This window comes from Semicossyphus pulcher, unplaced genomic scaffold (genome assembly GCF_022749685.1).
Source record: "Semicossyphus pulcher isolate SPU_LCO1_2020_fin unplaced genomic scaffold, fSemPul1.0.p SCAF_13, whole genome shotgun sequence".
Taxonomy (NCBI): domain Eukaryota; kingdom Metazoa; phylum Chordata; class Actinopteri; order Labriformes; family Labridae; genus Semicossyphus; species Semicossyphus pulcher.
In genome coordinates, this window is record NW_027211637.1 from 10798521 (window position 1) to 10817597 (window position 19077).

At 39.1% G+C, this 19077-nt stretch overlaps 1 protein-coding gene across 1 annotated transcript in view; it reads left to right on the forward strand.

The window, feature by feature from the left end:
- cfap74 (cilia and flagella associated protein 74) overlaps positions 1-19077 on the forward strand; it is an 86894-nt gene that overhangs the window by 50103 nt on the left and 17714 nt on the right. Inside the window, exons 22-25 of the mRNA XM_069659417.1 lie at positions 5794-5881; positions 9815-9988; positions 10403-10449; positions 11995-12271. Of these exons, the coding sequence (XP_069515518.1) occupies positions 5794-5881; positions 9815-9988; positions 10403-10449; positions 11995-12271 (586 nt within the window). The remainder of the gene's footprint in view (positions 1-5793; positions 5882-9814; positions 9989-10402; positions 10450-11994; positions 12272-19077) is intronic.

Below are 19077 nucleotides of genomic sequence, written 5' to 3' on the forward strand. Positions count from 1 at the left end.
GTAAGCCATATTGGTATAACCATTGCTGTCAATGCTGATGAATTGGCTTGAGTCAGCTGTCTCTGTTTCTCACTGGTGGCAGGGACACCCCTACTTGGCTAAAGGTGCTGGTCACAGCTCTTACTTTTTCCATGTCAGAAATGCGGACGTTGAACCACAAGACTGTTTCAGGTTTCTTTCAGACAGTAAATAAGTTTATGAATTAAAGTCAATCGTGTACAATCTCATCTGACATCTGTTGTTGTTAAATGTGAATGTGATATACAGTACACATGCATACACATTTCAGCCAGAGCCTGTGACATCATTTCCAAACCCCACCCCCCCATACATGGTTTAATCGGAATTCTTAAATGACTCATAGCTTTCATTCTTTACACAGGTGTCTGCCTCTTGCCTTCCCTCCTCTGGCTTTTGGGAGAGGGTGAGCACATTCTTCACATTCGTGCTTCCTGCTCTAAAGGATTGTGCTCGACCTGCCCACATCCTTTACCATCTTTCCTTTGCCTCATCCCTCTCTTCCTGCCTTCCCCCGCTTTATTTGTCATCCAACCCACGTTTCATTTGCATATACAGAGCATTGTTCCCTACACTAAATAATCCTTTCTTTACAATATCAAGGCTAATGGTTCACATGATTTTGATCCTGTTCATCTAAGGCAAGGCAGAGCAAGTTTATTTATAAAGCACCATTCCTTCATAGAGCAATTCAAAGTGCTTTACACAGTTAAAACAGATTATTAGAAACATGCTTTAAATAAGAAGCTTTAAATGAAATATGATATTAGGCAAAAAAAACAAATGCAAATATAATTAAATCTAAGAGGAATGGTGCTCTTGCATTCAGATAGAATAAATCCTGATAAGTGAAGAGACTGAATTGTGACTTCTTTTAACTCCATGACACTGTGTTTCATTTAAGCTCATTTCTGTTTGGTAGAGAGATTTAAGAGTGCAATTTTTGTTTTTAAGTTAAACTTTAACAGCCTGATTAGTTTAATCTATTTTCCTGTCCCCTTTTATGATGGCTGTAAATAGCTATGTCTCCTCTATTCATCCCGCCAACAGAGCTCTGAGTGGTCAATTGTTTCTCCAACCTTCAAAACTGACTTATTTAAATTGCTTAAACAACATGTATGTCAAAGAAACGCTTTAACTGTCATGCATTGGACTGAAACAATGTGTGTTAAGTTAATACGTCATATGAGTGTGAAATAATTGTATGTGTTTCTGCATTTCGTCAGAAATGCCAGAAATAGGAGGTTACTTTTTTTTTTTTTTCACAATTTGAGTGCAGCCTAATCACTCTAGTTTACCTGTATTTTGGCCAGCACCACTATGCTGTGATTAGCTTTGTGGCTTTCTTCCAGAAAGTTATCCCACTCCAGAGCCAGGTTTTTGTTTCATCCATACAGATTAACTTGTTTTGCTGGTTTACACCCCAACACCACTTAGTTATTTACAAAACAATCGTGGTTACAGCAAAGCATTATTTGGCATTGAAGGAAATCGAGTAACATCTGCATACATTATGACTTTGGTTGCATGGATGGTTTGTATTGATCACTTTTGTTCACTACTAGTTTTTAAGACAATTTGACATACTTTGAGGTTTAATACTAGAAATCTATCATGTCTTTACTAGGTTGCTAATGACTACACTGTTCTCAGGCCAGCGGGCATCTAAGAATAATGAGAAATAAATAAATGAACAGTAAGTTGATTACATATAAAATATTTTCTATACTGTAGTTATACCTTTCTTTTGATGTCAATAAACCACTGTTAAGGGGACAACTGTCTGCAGTATAGCTTCTCTGTGTTGGTCTGAGGTTATCGTTCACAGGTATGGAAACTTCAATGACTGTAGTGATTGTTTTAGTTACGTCTCCACACGCGGATCGTCCTCTGCTCTGCTCACCCGGAACTGATTGCCTGCAGGAGCCGAATTTGTCAACAGAGCTGTCACTCATCATTTTGACATTTTTGACATCAAATAACTAATTAAAAATAAACTTGTCATAAAAATGAACACTTGGAGGTAAATCAGCATCATAATGACTAGCTATAATGACAGAAACCATGTTTGAGAAAAATCTATTGGGCGTGTTTTTTGATTTTATAGTTTGACCCATGTCCCACCTGTTACCATGGAGGAGGCGGGCTTTATGACCTATACTGCAGCCAGTAGGGGGCGCCCGAAATGTTTTGGCTTCACTTTTAGGGATCTGTCATGTCGTCCATCTTTTTATACAGTCTTTGGTCCCCATGCACTCCGTGGATATATTTTTCGAACTTAGTTTTTTGTAATCCTCAAGGTGTCTAGTAAACAAATTTTGATGTTCCCAACTCGAAATATTGGCCCAAGGGTCTGTTCCGCAGCCATTTTGCAGCTTGGATTTCTGACGAAAATTGAAAATCTACATAACTTTTGAACTAGACATCATACGGAGATAACTGACCCCATTCTGTGTAATTGTGTCATGATCACTGCCATCATCTCTGTCATCACTGTCATCATCTCTGTTATCATCACTGTCATCATCTGTTCTATGTCATCATCACTGTCATAATTTCTGTCATCATCACTGTCATAATCTCTGTCATTTCTGTCATCATCACTGTTGTCACCATCACTGTCATCATCTCTATCATCATGACTGGCATCATCTACGTCATTTCTGTCATCATCACTGTCAGTATGACTGTCATCATCTATGTCATCATCTCTGTCATCATGACTGGCATCATCTACGTCATTTCTGTCATCATCACTGTCAGTATGACTGTCATCATCTATGTCAGCATCTATGTCATCATTACTGTCATCATCTATGTCATCATCTCTGTCACCATCCCTGTCATCATCTCTGTCATCATCTCTGTCATCATCACTGTCATCATCACTGTCATCATCTCTGTCATCATCTCTGTCACTTTAGGCTGTCTCTGACCAATGGCATAAAATATTCAAAAACTCCATAACGTTATGTTACACTCCAGTGTCTGTCCGACCGAATTTCAACTAAACACACAAATATATGTTAATTTAAACACAATGTGACGGACAGAAATACTTTCCGTCATTTCTCTCCATGTTGTGATGTTTAATGAAGCCGTTTAATGAAGCTTTATCAAGAGTTAGTGTTAAATTAGCTTCATTAGTGCGGCTAGCTTATCAACAGCTTTACTACCAGGGTATACTGTCCTCCGCTGCTATATCAGCGGCCCGGCTACGGGCCCCATCACAAAACGGAGAGGAGAGAAAATAGACAGAGTTTCAGTGCGTTATGTTTGTTTTTAAATGAACGAATCTGTAATCATGCGTTTGTCCGTGTAAACGGACACTAATGTACACTAATCTAACTTCCTGTAATTTATCACGAGCAACACAAGCCGCGGCATTTGCTGGCTGCCCCCAGTGACGTTTTCACAGCACATGCCGTGCATCATAACAGAGACCCAAATTTGTTGCCAACTATTCAGTCAAATCATCTCTGTATATATATCAATACCCACTTTTTTCATATTTTTCAAGTTTTAATACACCAAATTTGTTCAAAATCATGATAATAACACTCTCAATCAATTCCTCATGCCAATTAATTTTGTCAGAAATCCTAGATGACTGCAAAAATGGCTGCCAAACGGACCCTTGGGACAATATTTTGATTTGGAAACATCAACATTTGTTTACTAGACACTATGAGGATTACAAAAAACTTAGGGTGCATGGAGACCCTATCTTCCTACTAGACTACATGACCTAGTTCACTTGGGTCTGACTTTTTGGATTTAAACTTTACCTAAGGGTACAGAAAGACGTGCTTTAGATTTGAAAAATTCAGCTCCAAGGGTCATTTGGCATGTAGAAAATTGCAATCTTACAAATTTTGAAGAGAAGAAAAATATATTTCTTAATTATCTGTAGAGTAAGTCAAAGTATCCCATTTCGTGAGGTCCATCTTATAAAAGAGAGATTAGAAAGATGATTTTCTACAGATTATAGCAAACAGCTTACACAGTACTTTTACTGGTGGTTCTGCTAACCATAACCCAGAATCAGAAACTTTAATGATGCTTAGAGTTGTAAGAGTAAGAACCAAACACAATAACCTCTTAAGTGAAGATGATTTTTAAGATTACTTTAACAATAATTTACTAGTTTGTGTTTTTTATATGCCCAGCCATTTCCTCATAGTGCAAAATCCCTAAACGATCTGTTTTGTAATCCTTTTTATACTCACTTTTTCAATGGTGAAGGGAAATCCAAACACAAGTCAATATTGAAGAGGAATGTTACATTTGCTCCTATCAGGAAAATGTGAGCATAATTTTAAAAAACTTAAACTTGAGTAGCGCCTCTTGAGTGTTTCAGCCCAGCGCTTATATAGTTTATCCTTGTTTTATCATATCTTGTCTTTCTTCGTTTTACTCAGTTATTTCTGTAGTTGTAGATTAAATGCTCTAGAGATATGCACTGCAGCTCTCTTAGCAGTAACACAAATTCAGAACAACTATTTTTAGTTTCACAGTGTTGTCTACTGATGTCAGAAGAAGTATTATTAAAGAGTATGGAGGAGAAATACTTTTGGATAAGGCTGTGGTTAATCTGGCTGCAAAGAAGAAAAACACAGAATTTAATTTATGCAGGACAGTGACAAATTTAAACCCTATCCATCCACAAAATTTTCCCTAGCATATGGGCCTGGCGACATCCCACTGAGCCTTTCCACTCTGCCAAGCCAAGCTAATTTAAGAGTGACTCTCCAGCAGTGATTCTATTTGCAATCAGAACAAGAGTGCACCCTCTGTGCTCATTGTATAGGCTATGGGGGGAAGACAACCTTTTTGTCTTTCCCCCTTTGTAAATGCATTGATTTAATTTTGATGTGTGAGGAACTGTACTTTTTTGATTTGAGTCATAAATTGGGTTGTTGTAAAACACTATATTTTCACCAGCTGCCTGCCAGCAATAAAGCCTGGGAAATACAAAACCTGTCCTCAAACCTGAGGCTGACAGATTTGATCGAAAGCAAGGCTTGCTTTCAGCACTATGAAAAAACAATGACATCTGGAGAGCCTTAAAACCACTGACAGCATTAATAAAGCATTAGCTCTCAAGCCTTCATACATCATTAAGACTGTAAAGAGGGAAAGACAGAGAAGAAAGTTCATAGGAGAAAAAAAAACAGAGGAAGAAACAACATGTAATAGCAAGGAGAAAAGAAAAGCTTGTTGATAGAAGGAGAAAGTGAGAGGTGGGGGTGGATCTGAGCCACAAAACTGCATTTGACATTTGACCACTGTTTACATGATAATTAACTATACATAAATTGATACAGTGTATGTTATATTAAGGGAATGGAGTTTTACATAAGCCTGTGACTGCAGGGCCTCTTTGAATCATACTTACGTCTTCCATCACCATAGCTACAACCTACAGTAGTGTGGAGGCGCGCTCTACATCTTTGCTGCTGCTGTCTCTAGTGAGCTGATTTTTCAGTCGTGAGTTAAAGTGAAGTAATGGCTCTTTAGGGTCTGAATCTTTATCATCCTTCGAAAGCTTGACAGTGGCTTGTGGCTTATGACTGTTTGCGGCTGAATCTACTAAACAAAATGTAACAACCCTTAAAATCAGCTGTTTAAGTTGTGTGTTATTATCAGCAAACCCTAATGGTTTTCTTTGCTTTTCTCTGTTGATGAACAAAATGTAAATATGAAACTTTTTGATCACACAGAGCCAATAAATATTCTGTGTTCTCACACTTCATCTGCCTTTTTTGCTCATAGATGCTCCCTTACAGAGGATGCCCAGAAGTTTTATGACAGAGATACAGGAGTCCTTGAGGTCCCAATGACAGTGCAAGTTGCTGGACAGGTTTGAATTTTATTATACACTGCATACATACAGTCTATTTTACAGTAAACTGGGATCCTGAAAACAGTTATCTTATCATGCTGTACAGGGCTTGTGTCCTACTTTCTCTCTAACAGAAGCAGAGCCACTAAAGGTTGTAACCTATTTTGTTGATAGCAAGCTAAAATTATCTCCCCCCCCCAAGGCCTAGTTACTCCATGGGTGCTAATAAGACAAGTATGAAGGTTATCCCATATTTTTTAACAGAAAATTTATCATGAAGCTAAAAATAAGAATTATTTTTATTCCATGGAACATAACGTTTTATTTGTTTATTTATTTGTTTTTGTATACATTTTACCCAACTCAATGTCATGCTCTGTATAACAATTTGTGCCGTCATTTATGGAATGTAACAGATATGTAAACATAAACTCATAAAACATGGATACAATCGCATACATAAGAAATAACTGTACATCTACACTTAGGAAAAGTGAGAAGAGATACAGTATATCTCAGGTGGCTTTGGTTCCCTAAAGTGAAAGTCTGGTCCATTTGCAGCATAAATGAGGTAAGATGGCTAACTGTTACAGCACTTTTGGACCTGAACTGTCCATCAACTTTGATGGACATAAAACTCTCCTGGTTGAAACATTAATCCAAAAAATGGGGCATGGCTGATACATGTCACGGGGGCGTGGCCTGTTTTTTGGGGATGTGGCTCTGTTTTGTGATGTTTATATATGTCACGGGACATTGCTTGAATGTTTTGTGAAAAGGGCCTGGCTTTTTCATGTCATGGTGCGGGGCCTGGTATTTAGGGGCGTGGGTAAATCTGTCATGAGCCGTAGCCTTGTTTTTAGGGGGGTGGCTTGACGCTGTTTTGAATGGGGCGTGGCTTATGCTTGTCATGGGGGCGTGCCGTGTTAAGGGGCGTGGCTTGAACCCGATACAGGGGCAGGTATTGGTCTTCTAAGGCCGTGGCTTGTTTTTTTAGGGGCAGGTTTCTCTAAAAATAATGTTCCGGCCCCTTGTTTGAGAGTGAGAGCAGAATAAACCAGTGTAGCAGAGCCCTCACAATTAAATAAGCATGATGTTTAAGGCGCGGTTAATATTAACACCACTTTCGTGCTGCAACCCTACTGCAGAGGCAACCTTCTCTCTGGCTGCTGCTTGCTGCTCCTGTAGATGCAGCTCCAGCTGGGTCAGCTCTATTTCTGGCTCTCTTTGCTCTCTTTTGATGGGGATGTTCACATTATATGGAGTCTCATCTCCAGGCTCAGCATCGGCAGCAAAGCTCACAGTATGCTTTAGATGGTTCATGATCTCTGTTGCTATATGAGGCTGCAGGCCAACAAGGCAACCTGAGTCCTTTCTACTCAGCCGGGTGGCCGGCAAAGCCTGCAAAGCCAGGCTTTAATTAGCTGACACAGTTCCCGGCTCAATGTAAGTTCTTGTTTTGGGTCTTTGAGGCATTAAAGATTTCTCAGGAAGATCCTGTTCTTGTCATATTTCTTTGCCTCCTTCCTCAGCAACATGTAGCTGTGCACCACCATCTCGTCTTCAAAGGCCTGGCTCCTTTGGTTCTGCGGTATGCAGAGGTTCTTAGCTTTAAAAAGCTTCACCAGGACACTTTTGATGGTGGATTCCTTCACCAAAGCTCTGTCTGTCATGAGATTTTGGTTTTGATTTGATTTTTATCAGAAGCAGTTTTCACCTCCCCATTAGAATCAGCATCAAAGTCCAGCGACACAACATGCTGGTTGGACAGACGTGGCTCGCTGTGATGTTCCTGGTTGGACAGACGAGGCTTGCTGAGATGCTTCCTGTTCTTCAGGACGTCCTCATCCGTTATCTTTGGGAAAGCCTTCAGAAGAGCTTACTGCATCTAATCCAGACCATGCTCCTGTTACAACTCCTCCATAATGTTGTCAGAGAGAACAGCATGCTTTCCTCATTACAGGACATCTTGGGCCCACACATCTAAAAACTCGTCCTTGTACATTTGAATGGCATCGATTATTTGTTGTGGGACGAAGATCAGCAATGCTGGGTCTTTGCTCACAAGCAGCTTCCTCACCTTGTATAATGTCCCAAACCTTTCCATGATGCTGCACCGGAGAAGCATAGCAGCTTCCCAAGTGTCACAGGAAGGAGGATGGAGGTCTTCATCAACAGAGACACCAGGGACTTTCCTCAGGGTCTCTACAGTGACTGCACTCATGTGGAGACAGAGTGTCAGCAGCTGTTGCTGGTCCAGGTGTGCTCCAGTACAGCTCCTCAGTGGGTTGAGATCCTCAACCAGTTCACTGCTGACAGCAACCACAGCAGGGAGAGAAAGCTCAGAAACAGCATCTTCCACAGGAGAAGTGTGGAGCACCACTTGTGGGTGCTCAGCACTGGTGCAGGAGGCCATGATCTCGACAAAGTGATCTACAAACAGTGCAGTCCTTTGGAGAAGTAGGTTACCGCTTGGATACCGGTGAATATTTGCAAAAAGCAACAGTTTACAAGCTGGCACCTCTCCAGCTACCAGCCCAATTCCAAGCTTGGTCTATACCGGGACTTGAACCGACCATCTTCTGGTTCCCAAGCCAAGTCCCTACCCCCAATATGAGGTCCAATATGCTCCATGATCCACTATCTCTCTCTCTCTCTCTTTTTTGTCGTATGGTCGTTTCGTCCACACGGAACCGGCGTTTCAGGAGCCTGTATACGCAAATTTTTGAAACCGCCTCCCAGAGTGGATAAATCCCTAAACGCCACCCTGGCATTTCTGTGTGTATAGCCTATACGGATCTTTCTTGAATCGTGCCGCCTCTGTACGTCGCGCATGCACTAAGCCATCGTCTTCCGCTTGTGTTTCTTCTTTGTTGTTACACTTATACGCATGCTCTATTTCTTCTTCTCCGGTTTGTTGTATTTGTGTGGCTGCATTACAGCGCCACCCACAGGCCGGTTGTATATATTACAGCGTTTCAGCGGTTTTGTGGGGATGCAAACATTTCCTGAGACGGCACCGTGTTTATGGAGAACTTTTTCAAAACGAAGTCGGCTCCATCTCCGTGTGGACATGGCCTCAGTCAGTTACTCAGTCAGTCACCTACATACAGACCCATGTGTAGGGCTGACCCTGGTGGTCAGCCAAAAATATTACTACCTTATAAAAACTTTAATGACCAATATTATCTTGTTATAATATTATATTGACTATTGATAATTGATTAATTGGTCTAAAAATCCTCCTCTTATGGTGCAACTTGAATTCAAATGTATGTAAACAATCAATTGTAAAGCCCTCAAAGTGTAAAAATAAACTGGTTGCAGCAACTGAATTCCTCCATCTTGTCAGCAGCAGTTTTTATGAAAAACAAGGAGCAGCTGCTTAGACATTCGTCGTGTATTTATGCCAGTCCTCTTTCCCAGTACATCTAAATCTGTTCCGTCTTCTTGCCAAATCTTCACCTTCCTCTTCCACCCTATCATTCCCCTTATCCTGTCTGTATGAGAACAAGGGGAAGGGAGGATTTTGGCGGGAGCAAAGCTATGATGAGTAGCCAAAGACTGGGCCAAGATTTCCTGTGGAGTACCAAAGCTGTTGCCCCCAGCATCAGGCCCTGAGATCCTGGCATGAATTTCATGCACACACACACATGCACACACACACCTTGTTGTATGGTCACCAGACCCCACTGAAGCAAGGAAAGCAATGACAAAGAGTCCAATAGACAAGGTCATCTGCTGACTTCAATGAAGAAGAGAAGAAAGATTTTACCTTCAGAAAACTTTGAAGACTTTGTTGTCAAAAACTTTGAATACTAGTTAGCCACACTTGTACATGCTGACATGTTCCATCATCACCATGAAAACAACCACAATGATTACTATCACCACAAATGATTACTAAAAAGAAAAATTGACTGTTAAGATGCTTCATGTTTGTGCATCCAGGTGAAGCCTGTCCATTTCACCATCCAAGCAGTTGTGACAACATCAGACCTGCAATTTGACAGGACTGAGGTGGACTTTGGCTCCTGTTCCATTTACCAATCAGTCAAGAGCTGCATTCGCCTTTCCAACCTTTCCGTGCTGCCTCAGGACTTTTGCTTCTTTGGTGTTCCTGAGGTACTGCAAGAAAAACAATGATAGTTTCTACTAATGGAAATACCTTAACTTGTGATAACTTTTTCTGAATTTGTGAGGTACAGCTACTTAGATACAGATCTGAGCAAAAACAAACCCTGATACTATTAATTACTGTTAACAATTATGTTTTCTACACTCAGACTTCTATTTGTTCATTTTGAGATTTCCTTTCTTTGTTTAACCCATAAGGTTGTAACCCCTAAGATTACTGATGATCATTGTTGAATGGTTGTAATCCATTCAATAGTAATTGTTGTGCATAACAGCAGGCCACTGCAAAGTTTGGGTTGCTGAGAATTTTGAGATGTGCAGGCTGGTTCTTCCTATTCAGTAGCAGTTAGCAGATGACAAAAACATTATGATTCATGTGGGTCCTTTATCTTGTTTTTCCAGGGGAACATTTTTGTGCTAAAATGGCAGACTCCACCACTCCCAAGAAAGTATACTATCCTTATGCTCCCCACCGATTTTTTAATTAGCTCTTTTTGTCAAGGTTTGGACTAAAACAAAAAGAGAGAGGACACAAGGTGCAGACAAAACAAAAAGTTTAATTAACAAAAGACAAAAGGGCAACAAACAAAAGCTTACTGTGAAACAGTCCAGGTAGAAATCCAACAAAAATATCCAACTGAAAGGTAAAACCAAAAATCCAACAGAAACACAGGGAGTCACAAGAAAGTCCAGGTACAGGTTCAGGTAACAGGATCACTGACAAGGATTCGGGATAAAGATGACGACGAACTGACACTGACACAAGGGAGCACAAAGACTAAATAAACTTGGGAGGTGAAGCTAATTAGACACAGGTGAGACAATCAAGGGCAGGTGAAAACAGTCTGAAAGGCGGGAAACAAAACAACGGAGGGAAGTAGAACAATACATGACATACAAGGGGCAAGAACTACAAAATAAACCAGGAAACACTAGGAACCAAACTCAGGACTGACAGGACTACAAAGTAAAACAGGAAATTCTCTAAATGAAATGCACAACTAAACCAGACTAAACCAAGACAGAAACACAATATACAACTAAACAATAAGAACTAATGACAACAAGAGACAAAGTGACCAAAGAAAACCGGAAATAATATCAAAACACCAAAATACAAATCAATAACATAACTAAACTAGAATGACTCATGACACTTTTCCACTTGTGTATTACCCTTTCCAGATGATTGGTTCACACAGCCTTGAAACATGTTTTTAGGGGGAGTCATCCAGTTTGACACCACAACATTCACCAGATATTATGTTCCTGCGTTAACTAGCTTACAACTACCTCAACTAGCTAACTGTATGTTAGAGTAGCTGTTTAGAAAAGCTTTCATTCTTAATATCTGTATCATGATGATCTTATTTTAATTTTTTTTACCTTGATTTATCAATATTAGTTACAGCTATCTTTTAACCCAATTTTGTAATGAAATACAGTGTATATTAAAATATAATTCGTATTGATTACTTTGTCACACAAAACTAGACTGGGTGTAAACAATCAGATGACTCTCAGCACTGACTTTGAGCTTTGTTGAATTTTGCCTATTTTTTTAACAGCCTCTCAGGGAAATATTCATATTCATATTGTTATAAATACATAATAAAACACAAACACCAACACATTCTTAGCAGTCACCATGTCTGTTTCAGCACTTGCAGTTCTTCATGTTGAATGTTTTATTATACAAATGTTTGGATATTTATTAATGTGTAGGAACAAGCACCATCACAAGCAGCAGCACAGTCTAAATTCTGGTGACAACAGGAATTAAATGACAGAGCCACTTTTTTTGTTGATTAAGCGCTTTGAGTCATTAGAGAAACAATTGGTGAATGTTACCAATTCATATGGCTAATGATAATCTTATGGATTATAACAGTGAATTGGAACTTCAAACAATTGCTATTTATGTTTTCTTACACTGCAGTTTATTGAGGTGTTGTGTTAATCTATAATCAAACTATACATTTTTGTGTCAGCAGAGATTTCCCTCTGTCTTGCCAAGCAGTTGGTTTTCATCCTCAATTGCAGCTTTCCCATTCTCTGGTCCCGTTTGAGGCTACAGCAATAGGTTGGCACTCCACCAACGTTCTCTGCGTGATCAACCATAAAACCAACTATAACCAGTCAAAACAAACAATCTCTTCCACGGTCAAGGATGCCATGGCTCCTGTGGCATCCAGGCTGTTCTCCTTCGCCCTACCCAAGGATTCAGACATCAGCATCAATCCTTCAGCTGGAAGGCTGCTGCTTGGAGAGGTGGGGTAGCACACTTTTTATTGCTGACACCAATTTTACTCAAAGTTGAGATAACTAGTCTTAAAAAGAGACAGCTTTGACAAGTCTAGAGTAATTTCAGCTAAGACAAACAGGAAACATTTATTTCAGCTTTCAGACATGGTATTTAAAATAACTGGGCATTTACGAGGCAGGATATTGCAAAAACGTTCTATAGACAGATATTTTACTGGCCCATGTAAAAGAGTCTTATTTTAAGGTCCAGATGCTTGTTTTTCTGGAGCATTTTACCATAACCCAATGGTCTGCATCATCTGATGTAAGTTTGCTTGAGTGCCCCTTTTGTAAGGACTGGGATAACCTGTTTCAAACAAAGCATGGTTTAAGCTGTATTTATATTTTTATTCATAGAACACCTTTTTTTAAGATTATTTTTTATATATTTTTACACTTATTTTTATTATTATATGACAGCTGAAGAGATACAGGAAAGATTGAGAGCAGAGAATGGGAGCGAACCCGTAGCAGGAAGATAACATTTAAAACATTTTTAAATTTTTAAATACAAAACAAATAGAATAAAAGAAATCAAAAGACAACATCTCATTGAAGGATAACTTCGGGATTTTTCAACCTAGACCCTATTTTCCCATGTGTGTAAGATCCAGTATTCAGGGAGGGAGCACCGGCTGGCAGCCGCGAAATGAGATACAATGTAACTAAACGGGGCACCAGGCATATACAGTCACTAAAAGCGCTTGTTTTTGCTACATGCTCAGATCGTTATAATAAGTGTCTGACAAGTACAACTGTATACACTTGTGTCTGTCATTCCTCTCCAAATACGTCTCTAGTAATCACTTGTGAATGGATCTCGCTTCCTCGCTCTATTTGCATTTAAACATGTGGCCTAATTCTCCTTCATTAGCCTTTGAAAACATCAAATAATAAAAAAAACATGATGCAGACTCGCAGCCGAGAGGAAGCGCTTTGCTCATTTGGACATGATATAATTACTAAGTTTGGTCATGACGCATAATGTTCATCTTCAGTTCTGTGATTCATCCGTGAAAAATGTAGATCACTCTGCAGACTAAACAGACAGAAAAGAAAGGTCTGTATAAGGATACATTAGCCCATGTTATGAAACAACATCTATCCTCATTGCACTGCATTATTATCAACTATGATGAACTCCTTGAAGGTCACATGTTATTACAAGCATGTGGAGACATAGTATAGTTGTTTTTTTTTCCTTTATTGAACACAAAGGCATTTACAAAGCAAGTAGGGGAAGATCAGCACAAAATATACACAATTTGTCAATTAACACAAATATCTTTTACAAAATTTTGAAGACAAACAATAAACAAAAACTATCCATCAGGGGTAAACAGACGAGAGCACAAAAGGGCAAGATAAGAGACAGACGTAGTATAGTTTATGCATTATAGTGGGCTGTGCATGAAAATACAGAATACCCCACTTATTGAGTAAGGGACAGATCGTGACAATCAGACTGATGGGTATTTCCAAGTGAAGTGAAATTAAAGATTCTACAGTATCTAAAAAAAAATCAGTGACAAGTTGTTGAGTAGGGCAACAGAAAAGTGGTGACAATTGTAAGATACAAAGTGGGACAATAACTACAAAAGCTGTGTGGTTTAGGCAGACTATTGATTAACAAGATCACATGATCTTAGAGGTTAACATAAAACCATGATATTCAAATGATGTGAAACTAATATGTAAAATGGGAGTGCATTTAAAATCTTTTTTGTAAATTACGGAAACCCTTCTTGCCCTGTCTGACAGCTGAAGTTAAGGTGTAAGTTAAGCTGTTGAAAATCAGAGTGTTGCTTTGAAAGAGGACTACAGTGTCCCTGTGTCAACCATGTCTCTAGATTATTTAGAGTTATGAAATCATGACATTACAAAGATTTATTGTTTAGGAATTTGATATTTAAAGACAAACGCTTAAGATCAAGGGAATGCAGAGGTTGCTGAGAGGCTTGACTAAGGTTGAGGTTGTTTCTTAAAACATTGTTGCACAATACACTTTAGGTTATTCCTACATATGATCCTAATTTAAACGTTACTTACTTAACATATTATTTTATTTCTTTCATGTAAGGCAACCAAACCTGTGAAACTGGAGGGCAAATTTAACTTATTCTGACATTTTGTAACAAAGACATAATGATCACAAAACTAACAAGTGTCACAGGAATATCTTCCAGCCTCAGTTCAACAAAGCATTTACAGACAGTGAGACAAACAGCCACTGGCTTACAATATACAGTATGCTTTTATAGTGTAATAATGCACTCTACTGGACAACTGATGGAGGTGAACAAGTGCAAAACAGTAAACCTTACATTTTATATCAATTGGATGCAGCTTTGTTTATCATTTATATTGGTTGTGACAGGGGGTTGAAGGGTTGAAGTGTCCTTGGGCAAGACACTGACCCCAAATCCATCAGTGTTTGAATGTGTAGTGTAAAAGCAGCTTTGAGTGGTCCCAAAAGACTAGAAAAGCACTATATAAATACAGTCCATTTACAGTTCACTTAGCAGTTGATATTGGAAATCTTTCTGCCAGACATTATTTATAGAAAAGATCCATTGTCTATTTCACTAATTTGGTTTTCAGCTGCATAACAGAGACACAGTGGGAGAGATTCAGTAAATGGTCTACTATTTAAAATCAGTCCATTTGAGCTGGTCCATGCTAGTGAAAAAATAAACCAGGAGACTGCCCCAAACTAATGTCTGTAAAGGTTCTCAGTCATCCAGGTCATGGTAATTCAAAGGTTTAATCCAAAAGCTGCTCGCATCAAATTCAAAACCCTGTTGCTTGCTTACATAACAGCAACTAAGCGGCTCCTGCCTACCAGGGGCCTATACAACAAAGCAAGTTTAACATACCCAGGGTATCTTTTCCTGATCTGGCTTCGCTTAACCTGACAAGGGACATCGCTCTAAGTGGTCACACAACACTTTATCAACTTGAAAAGGTTTCAATGTCAATTGTTTGGAGCAAATGACCTTTCTACACATGGGCAAGTCTGCCGTCAGCTGATCGGCATATTTTACAAACTCATAACAAACTATGATTTTTGAAAGATAAGTTAGACATAATCCAGACAAAAATCCACTCAGCTGCAGCTGCTGAATGCAGGAAGAACAAATAACAAAAAAAATGTAAATGTGCAAATACAATAATATCACTGGTCCATCATATATTTAATATAACACTTGTGTATTACATTAGATTAATTCGTTGCAGAGACGTATTTTTTTTGCGTTTATAACAGATTTAGTCTTCAAACTATGCAGATGTACAAAAGTACTTCAGGCTTCATTGTTTTTATCAGTCTCTGTTGTAGATGTATATCAGTAAAGCTCGATGAATATCTTTCATGACTATATTTCATAAAATCATACAGTAAAGTGGAAGTATTCTACCGCTCTCTCTCCCTCCTCCCTCTCACCATTTGCTCATAGAACTCCTGAATCAAGAGACTGGTCAGAGATTGGTCAATTGGTGGTGTGTAGTTTAGGTTGATCTGTAATCTCCTACATAACCTGCTCTGGAGCAGGTGTTCAGCATTAGTTACTATGGTGATCTACCCCGGTAAGAAGTGAACCACCTTCATAGACTTGGAGTTAACCCTCAAGTTACCTCGATAACTGCAAATCCTGCTTCGTAGTATACCCCCTTGAACTCTCTCATCCAGGTCTACACTCTCTCCCGCCCTCTACCATCTGCCAATGAAAGGCGCCTGATACTCCCATCACAACAGCCCTAAGCAGCTAGCTAAACTCTTCTCCTCTGTACTCCCCCAGTAGTAGAATGAGTTACCAAACTCCATTCAGTCTGCAGAGTCTCTTTCCACCTTTAAGAAAAAGCTACAGACCCAGCTCTTTCATGAACACCTCTGCACATAAAGCTCCAGTGAGGAACTTTTGGTTTGTGTCGATTTTGGCGACCCCTGTGGACAAAGCCGTATCTCTTATGTCTTTGCTGAATTTGTCCTGTACATGATTAAGTGCTGCTTTTTTACAAAAAATCTCATGCTGCTTTCTTTGAACAGTAACATGTATCACTCACTTTAAAGTTTTGCCATGGAAAATGTAAACAAAGGCAGCACGCAGTTAATAGCTTCATCTGACACCTACCCCCCACCAGCGGTTTCAAGCATTAAAATAACTATATAGAAATAATCAATTGTGTTGCTGATGGTCTGTTTGCTTTTGTAGGTTATATAGAGTAATCAGAATTAATTTCGGTCTGTTTTATAAACAGCAAAAAACTCTTTAGCTCTTGAGCTTTAATAATATTGATGCTATTGATGCTATGATGATGATATTGAGGATGTTGTTGATGCTGATTAGAATATTCATGATGATGATAATGTTGATATTTACCTTATTGGTGTTGATTAAAAATAAATAAATAAATAATAATAATAATAATAACAATCTGTTCTTTTCCGCCCTGTGCACTGCCTGTCGGCACCTGTGTCCAATTGCTCTTTGGACATTTTGGATACTTTGGAAAAGCAGTTTGTTGGCACTAAATGACTTTGTTCCTTCCTATCTTGATCATTGCTTGTGTTGTATTAACTCTCGGATGCATGTCGCTTTGTACAAAAGTGTCTACTAAATGAAATTGTAACATTGTAACATTCTTACCACTTTAAATTGTGGTTTTGTATTTGTTTTTATTTGCTCCATAAGTTTGATTCGTCTGAGGCTGTGGCTGAGAGACTAATAATAATAATAACTTTATTTATATAGCACCTTTAAAAACAAGAGTTTACAAAAGTGCTTTGACAACCAAGCAAAGCAACCCGCAAAAGCAAGCAAATCACAAAACTCAATCTGCAACAAGAGAACACACAAACAACATGGCCAGATGCAAGACCAAGGGGACAAGAGATATAAAAAACATTAAAACGCCATAGAAAGGAAACAGGAAACAAATTGTAAGAATAATAAAAAGCAGTCAAAGAGAATAAATGAAGCAGGAAGAAGAACAATAAATAAAAATAAAATAACTAAATGATAAAAGAAACTAGAGCAATAAAAAGAAACATACTTCTTCATATTTTTGTAATATCATAGTTTCCTCTGAGTTTGTAAAGTATGTCGATCAGCAGACCTGTGTCTTTGTGTGATTGGTCATAGACTTATTGAGCCTTTCTTAACCCGACCCTCTCCACTCACTCTCCGTCACGGAGTGAACTCAGTTTGACGTCACACTCACAGCTGAATGGAGCACCCTCTGTTAAGGTAAAGTGATTAAATATAGCGCAGAGGTTTAAAACGAACTACCCTCACCCCGGCAGAGACGGGAAATGTGTGTAACCATTTCACACATCATGTCACACAAATTATAAAAGCCACACAAATACCAGTGAGGCAGAGTCATTAAAATCCCTCCACATTTTTCAAGACATTATTTGTTTTAATGAAGTCAGAATCAGTAGAAACAGACTCCATTCAGATCATCACAAATTCAGTTCAAGAGGATATAACAGTTGTACTGGTCTTCTCAAAGTAATCCTGGAAGGTAGCACATCAAGACAGGAAATTACCTTCCCATCTCTGGCCACATAAACATCTGTAATTCTTCCCACTTTCCAGATGTTTGGGCACTTTATCCTCAGGCTCCAGGCTTTAGATCCGAAGACTTTTTTACAGGAGATGAACAGTGTGCTGATATTATTTATTCCATTGTATCCAAAATATATTCATAATCCACTGTCTGTATTTCCACCTTTTGCTCAACTGATCTTAATTTGTGTTGGGTGATGTTGTGTTAATAGACGTTGTCCAATGTGAAAAATGTGATGAAGTAAGCGAGACAGGCTCCTCACAACCTGAGTGGGTGAAAGTGATGGGATGAGAATTAATTAATGCTTCCACTGTCAGAATCGTTGAGGCATGTCTTCACTGATCTCACCAGTCTCTCCCACATGCCACCCCAACAAGTGGCCTTTTTCCACACTGAACTTCCAGGGAATTTGCTTTTCCCTGAAGAATTCCTGTAATTCTTTAATGATAGGTCCCACAATTGTTTTTGAGCTCCTTTGAGCGTCATCACATTGTCCGAATACATAATGTGACAAAGTCCTTTGCGTGACACAAAATAAATGCTAGTAGGAAGTTTACAGTAATCCCAGTGTTCACTAATTCTAAATGAATAACCCTAGTGACAGTGCAGGTAAAAAGCTCAATACAAACTTTGTCTTGATTTTTATAATACAAAGGTCAAGCAAGACTACTCCTGTTATTTCATAAGGAGGCGCTTCCTCGATGCACTGTGCAGGTAAGGGAGTTGAAATCTGCTGAGTAGGTTTACCTTTGTATTTATGACAGATTATGCCTTACTTTAATTATCCAGAGTTTCTTTCTCACTTGATTAAGGGTGTCTTGGAGACCGGATGCATTATTTTTTGGTGACATTTTTTCCACTGTCAACTCAGAAAATCTTGTGTCAGGATGAAGAATGCAGGGATGCTTTTGTTCAAATTTCCAGCTGGCCATTTGCAATCTTCCTCCCACTCTTAATGTTCCTTTGTCATTCACAAAAGGGCTGAGAGGTCTAACGCAATTAAAGTTAACACTTGGACAAGATAATTACCCCCTAACACGACTAAGGTCACTGTGGAAAGGCAGAGGGGAAAAAATACCTCTGAATGCAATTCCAGTTACACATGGAAAAGCCAGGAGGGGCAGGTTACGCTCAGACACTTTCATATCCTGTGTGAAATCTGGGCTGCATCATGGGGACTCCCTGGGGTTCCCTCAACTTTC